Raw genomic sequence first — 7,358 nt, 5'->3', positions numbered from 1 at the left:
CAAACTCAATGAACTCCTCCGTCTTGTAATATAAGATCATTTTACAACACTTGAGCTCGTGCAGATTAGCAGATGGTATGAAGACTCGACGGATCTGAAAAATAATGGTCATGTGACTGGTTTGTACAGAGATATCTTAATCTAAGACGCTCGGGCGACCCTGAGCAGATCTGCGCGACAATCCTTCCTTCCGCACAGCGTGTCGTGTCTACGCTTTACATTCCCTCGTGTTTCATCCAAAAACAAACGACGCTAAAACCTACCCCGTAAAAGCAGCCACTGACGTCTGGGCCCCGAAATCCCACTTCAGTATCCTTCACTCACCTTTTGCAGAAAAACCACCCGAGTTCTCCAAGTATCTCACCTTCACCCCTCTCGCTGATCTCCTCCCCAATCTCCGCACCACAAGGTGCCGCACAGATCGCGCGCCGCGCCGCCCTCCACCGACCTCGCCGGCGCACCGCCGCGGCCCCGGTTGCTTCCACTGCAGACGCCTGGACCCGCCATCGGCCGACCCCCCCACAGGACGGGACGCGCATCCTGCCCGGGGGCCGGGCCGCGGTACGGCGATGATGATCAGTCGGCAGCTCCTGCTGACCTACCTCTACCTGCTAATCTACATCTGCCTCTCGTCGGGAGTCATCCTCTTCAACAAAGTGCGTCTTCTCTCCCTTCGAGCGCTACTTTTTCTTGTCTTGGCCACCGGGAAATCCTGTTGTGCCCGCTGAGTGGCGGAGCAGAGCAAGTGATGCCATGATGAACTAAGATCCGTCCTGTTCCCAGTTCCATTTACGAACTATTTACGCGCTTCCACGCCTCTAGGTGCAGCGTGGATTAAGTTTACGAACTCTAGTACCAGTGCTTGCCGCGTTGCTACTGTGATTCTCCGTATTCGTTAGTTTGGTGCACGGTCTACTGCAATGCCACTAGTGTTCTGCTGCATCACACCGTCGGCAGTCTGAAGTATAATGTAGCTTTAAGGTGTATCTAGTTTTGACGAATCATGTAGTATTTCGCATGCTAATAGTGCAGCTACATAGCTTTGCATTTTTTTTTTGTATTATGTGCTTGCTTATGCATCTAATTTTGATTACGAGAGGTGAACTTATTGTGCTCTTTATCTAACTATTTTTTATCTTCACAGTGGGTACTATCTCCAAAGTACTTCAAATTTCCCTTTCCCATTACCCTCACAATGATTCACATGGCATTTTCTGGAGTTGTGACGTTCTTCCTAGTCCGTGTTTTTAAGGTATGCTTCTCCATGCCACTTCCTTGTTTGAGCCTTCGATGCTCCCTGTTAAATACTACTATGCCGTCTCTTACTTAGCAAATAATAGCGGGTTTGCTTCAACCGAATGACACGTAAGTTGATACTATTATCAAGCAGCAGTTGGTCTTGCAAGAACCCAAAAGAAAATCCTGGGCTACGAGCCTACGGGCTTAGTTGAATTGTTGGTTTATCGAGTAATGTTATTTGTTTTTTTTCCTAGAGGAGCTAATGGAGTCGCTGCTATTTTGGTTATGCAGGTTGTTGCACCTGTCAAGATGACTTTCCAAATGTAAGAGTATTTCTTTCTGTTTCTTCATTGTCTGAAGTTGAGTCTTAACCATTTGTGTCACCCCTGATGCAGATACGCCACAAGTGTAATTCCAATTAGTGCATTCTTTGCGTCAAGCCTCTGGTAAGCTAATTGCAGACAATATGGAATTGTATTCCATCTCTTTTTTGTTTCGCAAAGGCTTCAAATATTGCTGCACACAAAAGCAAGCCCATGCAGGCATATATGTGATATGCATATTTATATATGCCTAAAATGGCGAGACATCTAAATTTAATCTGATTTAATATTGCACAGATCACATACTTGCAATCTTGGTTTTGTGACCACCTAATTGCTTGCTCTGAATTGATTATGTGTCATGATTGAAGTTGTTTGCAAACCTATAAGGCACTGCGAAGTTCTTTCTGTCAGCCTGTCTTATTGTGCTGTTTGCCTGATATACCTGTTGCTTGGGTAATGTAACTTTGCATCATCCTGTGAAATTCAGTGAAAAATAGTAATCTTAGTTGACGCTGGTTGCTGTGTGGACAAAGTAGTGCTTACTTTATTTGCTTTAACTTAATCTAGTTATGTTTGCAAGCGGATCATTTTATACCAATTATAACTTTGTTAGTGCCTGACAGTAAAATGTGAGTTGCAAAGTATAAGTTACTATTTCATTCTGAAGCTCTGTACATTATTTAATATTTATTGTGCATGACTGAATGACATTTTGCTACTTTCCTGAAGAGCTATCTTAAATCAGGTGTTTGAAGCATGCCTCCCCCTCTCATAATATTCATACAGTAATAATATTGATTTTTATTGTCTGTTTTACAGGTTTGGAAATACAGCGTACTTGTATATTTCAGTTGCCTTCATTCAAATGCTCAAGGCTTTGAGTAAGTTACCACACACCTCCTTCGATTGCTGTTATGATTTGAGTTAATTTGAAATGCAGTGTCTGTTACTTTGAGTAGGGTACTGATCTGAGTTAATTTGAAATGCAGTGCCTGTGGCAACATTTATAATGGCTGTTCTATGTGGTACTGACAAATTAAGGCGGGACCTTTTCTTGAACATGTTGCTGGTCAGTGTTGGTGTTGTAGTTTCATCATATGGCGAGATTCATTTTAATGTAATAGGAACATTGTACCAAGTAACTGGCATTGTCGCGGAAGCCCTCCGGCTGGTCTTGACACAGGTCCTCCTCCAAAAAAAGGGTTTAACCCTGAACCCTATTACAAGCCTGTATTACATAGCGCCTTGCAGGTACCAGATACTGTATCTTAAATTGTGAATACTTTCTTGTTGATATAGTGTCTGGCAACTATCATTGAGATTACAGTTTTCACTCTTGCGGAATCCTTGTGCAAAAATATGGGATTTATTGTTTACTTGTACAAAAAAATGAAGACTGTCATTTTCTTAAATTCTTTGAGTGATAGGAACGAGCCAATGATATAGACAGATATATGTGGTACTGACGAAGGGGTTAATACTGTCATTTTAGTATTTACCATTAGCTTTGTGGACTAGCATAGAGAACTTCTGAATCACATTGTGTTCATTGTATTGGCACATGGAATTATCTGAATCTCTAAATGCTTGATTGATGATTGGATAGATGCTGACCAAAGACTTAGTCGACCAGATATTGAGGCCATGCAGCTACCATTGTACTATAGAAAATCTAGTCCAGAATATCTTCTTGTTACTGGTTTTAGCATGGTATCGATAGCCAAATACGCCATATTCTAAACTGGATCAGTATTTTGTACTAATTGCTGAAAGTTTCCAAGGGCTAGCCCGCTTAGGCATATTATCAAATTCTGGAATCATGTAATGTTTCTAGTAGATTGTACATATACAATCTTCAATAAGCCCATTTGGTAGGTCATGCCAACTTTTGCTAGGACTCTCTTGTATGTGTAATTCTTTCTTGAGAAGCAGAAAAGAGGTTGCTAGAAGCCCATTCAGTGATAATTAACTTGCTCTATCTGAGTGATTAACAATGTATATGTTCCTAATGAACAAGGCAATATGTTAGATTAGGCTTATGTTAACAAGGCCTAATTAATAATTTAACGCCTATGATAAACAATGCTACTTTAATGTATGAACTCTCTCACGTTAAAAAAAAGAGTATAGACTCTCTCAGCTTGTTCCACAAAAGACTTTGTATTATTAGAAACCCAACCATATGCACTATTGTTTTGTGAAAGTACAAGTCATTTAGTATGCAATTTGTTCTGCAATATAACTAATATTGCATGTTCTGTATGTCTCTAAATCCTTGTAATTTTGTACAATGCAGTTTCTTAATTTTTTTGTTCTTTCATGCAGTTTCATCTTCCTATTTGTTCCATGGTATTTACTGGAAAAGCCAGAAATGGACATCTCTCCAATTCAATTCAACTATTGGATATTTTTCTCGAATGCACTTTCTGCATTTGCATTAAACATATCCATATTTCTAGTTATTGGAAGAACAGGAGCAGTCACTATCCGAGTTGCAGGAGTTCTGAAAGACTGGATACTTATCGCCCTCTCGACCATTATCTTTCCTGAATCTACCATTACAAGTCTCAACATAATTGGATATGCCGTTGGTAATTATATATTCAGTTTCTTTAGATATATCCTTTGCAAATGGATACTGTAACAATAAGTTGATATGCCTGCTTAAATATATATTTTGCTATTAAACTATTTAACTTGTAGTAATTTAATGTGTAGCACTCTCTGGCGTTGTCATGTACAATTATTTGAAGATGAAAGATGTGAGAGCAAGTCAACTTCCAGCAGATAGCACTCCTGATAGAGCTACAAAGGTCAGAGTACAGATCTTACTGCAGTTTCTTTATTTTATTTTCGTGAACTTTCTTAGGTTTTCCTGTTGTAAAATATGTTTATCAACACAACTAGTCCCTCCGTCCATGAAAGAGTCGGACATTTGTCTAAATTTGGATGTATCTAGACACTAAACGGCATCTAGATACATCCAATTTTTTACAAATCTCAGACATATTTCATGGGATGGAGGGAGTAATAAAAATGTTCATCAACAGATGTCTTGATCTATCACTAGTTCAGAGTACATTGTTGTTCCAGTTTTCATGTTCTTCATATGATTTTCCCTGTCCATGCTTTTGTTCTTTGTTGCATATAACACCACGAGTACAAAGTCTTGCCCTGTCCATGTGCGTCGTGTTGTCACACAGGACATATGGGGTTGTAGACTAGCGATTTACTTTTCACTCCTTTGTTGTCTTGCCATTTTGTACATGCATTTGCTTTTTTTTGTATCTCCCTATTTCTTCAGCTTATTCTTGCTCTTTATAATCTGACCGACTCCTGCAATCATCTGACCCCCTGACAGCAATCATCTTAGTATCAGATACACCTGATATGCATTTTCTTCCACTTAGTTTCCACTACAGTTAATAGATCCTTCAGTTCCAATATGTATTTGTGTGCTCTGTTGCCAATCTGGTCACAAATATCTTAGTATTAATCCACAATGATTAGTTTTGAAGTTTGGCTTTCTCAGGGATAACGAGTTATATCATATAGGCACTCATGCTATCCATGCAGTCTCGGAATGGTTGCCTTCAGTTTCTGATTCATTCCTTTTCCTCTTTCAGGATAAGAAGATTCTGAACGCATACAAACCTGATGGTTCCCTGGACAGTAATGATGAGACTGTTGTTGGGCTGGCATCAGAAGCTGCAGTAGTTGATGAGGAAGCCCCTTTGATTCCATCGTCCCGCCTCTCCTATGTTACCCGGACACAAACAGGCGGTGGTTTGAATAACAGATGACCATGATTTTCTAAAGTTTTGAGTTGGTTGAGGTAGCAAACTCTGTCACAGATAGACCTCCTGAAGAGTTTGAAAGAGGCGCAGAAGCTGATGAACTATGAAAAGAGCCTTCTTTGGAAGCCCTGGTGATTGATCTGTAGGCACCTTTTCTCCACGAGTTGGTATGGGAAGTTTTTTTCAGGAGACATCTGGAGGTTAAATAGAAGAAGTAGCAGCGATAGCATGATTACTTTTAATCTGTATTTGGAGATTTCTGCAGTCCATGTTAGATATACGCTATTTTGGAACCCAGCATATGGAAATGGCGGACCATAGATGGTGTAAAGCACCTCTATAGATGCTAATTCAAATACTCACTCAGGCTCAAAATACTTGTCGCGGGTTCACTGAATCTACACACATTTTAGCCTACATTTTGATTAAATGTGCGACAAGTATTTCGGGCCGGAGGGAGGGAGTAGCAGTTTCGATACACGTCCACAGTTATCATTGTGAGCTATTCTTATCTGTCTTCAGCTACGGCACTACCAAGTGTGCATTTCACTTGATAATATGAATTTGGATGGAACTTGTGCAATGAAGTGAGACCTAGTGCACCGTCCTTTCTGTCAGATAGTTTAGATTCAATTCCAGTTTGGGATATGTCTATCTGGTTTTGTCAAATTTGGGGTACCTTGTCTGTCGGTCGAAGAAGGCAACAAACAAGTGGAAGCAACCGATGCTTTGGTCATTCGACTCCTTGATGCCAGTCTGTGCTTGCTGGCAAAAGCGGGGGTTTCGGCCGGTCTCCCTTACCTAAATGGTTTCAATTTCAACCAATCTGTAGTTAATAGTCAAGGTCGTGTTATTAATACTTGGGCTGATATCATTAACCGAGCTAATCTTGGTATGGAAGTAATGCACGAACGTAATGTTCACAACTTCCCTCTAGACCTAGCTCTTGAAGTTCGCATGAAAAATGCCGAAGAATAATATTTTGAACCCTGAATGTATGAGGTCCTATCCAATGGTGGTAGCTCATAACTACTTTGAACCCTGAATTAGAAGTTGTACTAAATCGGAGTCAACTAAAAGAGATCAGAAGGAGTAGTTTTGTAAATAGAAAATAATAGTTTTATTCTTTATCAAGGGTGGTTGTACATTTTGACTTAATTGACGCTCCGCTTCTTCAATGCATGGAGTCGCCACGGTCTGCCCCGACTCCCGAGTCTGATTCCGTCCCAAGAAAGGACTGAGGATTTGGGTTGGTTTGAGCCTGATTTTATCCCGCTAGAAAAATGGTTAGCTGTGAATTTTAAGGTGCTTACCGAGAAAGCATCCATTGAAAACTACTCTGGGCCCTCGTACAATATAGAACGTTTTGGTAATTAACAAAGTTTATATTTTTAAATTCGATACAACTCACTAAGTTTTCCCCTAGCGAAATAACTAGGGTTTCTCTGTCCTCCGACGGCGGCGCCGTCGCGACTACGTCCGCAACCGATCAAAAGCGTGTTGCTATGGAATCGGGCAAGGCTCCCATGATGGAGAGTGAGAAGAACTCGGAGAAGGAACATGGCCAAGGTTCGGGGTCGAAGTCGGAAACAAGAAGCCCCGCGCGCACGGGGGTGCCGGTTGAAGAACTGCTTGATCGCCCGAACCTTGACGAGGAAGAGGGATTCGTTTGGGAAGAAGAGGTGGAGGATCATATCAGGTAATTAATCACTGGTGCTGAAGGCAAGGTATCTGATATGGTGGTTTGTTTGACAACGCAAATAGTGAAGAAGGGACTAATCCAGAGGATACACCGGGGGAAATTCAGGCCCCAAAGAGGACAAGAACTGATGACGACCAATCTACCACTGAGAACAGTGGAAACCTAATATCGGCGACCTCCGGAAAGGGGGTTCCGGGAGCAATGAAACTCTTAAGTTATAATGGTCGTGGTAACGACGCTGGTGGATATCCACAAGCGCCAGGGTGCGGATGTCATTTTCTTAATGGAGACACA

General features: G+C 41.2%; 1 protein-coding gene across 1 annotated transcript; it reads left to right on the top strand.

Annotated features, from left to right (window-relative positions):
• Positions 1-362: 362 nt before the first annotated feature.
• LOC127293263 (probable sugar phosphate/phosphate translocator At1g48230) lies at positions 363-5,949 on the top strand. The gene is made up of 9 exons (XM_051322847.2): positions 363-656; positions 1,145-1,252; positions 1,531-1,562; positions 1,635-1,685; positions 2,385-2,446; positions 2,555-2,816; positions 3,891-4,156; positions 4,284-4,378; positions 5,192-5,949. Exons 1-9 carry the CDS (start codon positions 570-572, stop codon positions 5,366-5,368), a joined length of 1,140 nt encoding a protein of 379 aa, XP_051178807.1. The 5' UTR covers positions 363-569; the 3' UTR covers positions 5,369-5,949.
• The last annotated feature ends 1,409 nt before the right edge of the window (positions 5,950-7,358 follow it).

The sequence above is a fragment of the Lolium perenne genome, chromosome 4, assembly GCF_019359855.2.
Source record: "Lolium perenne isolate Kyuss_39 chromosome 4, Kyuss_2.0, whole genome shotgun sequence".
In the NCBI taxonomy this organism is placed as follows: Eukaryota; Viridiplantae; Streptophyta; class Magnoliopsida; order Poales; family Poaceae; genus Lolium; species Lolium perenne.
This window is presented reverse-complemented; position numbering and strand designations above follow the sequence as displayed.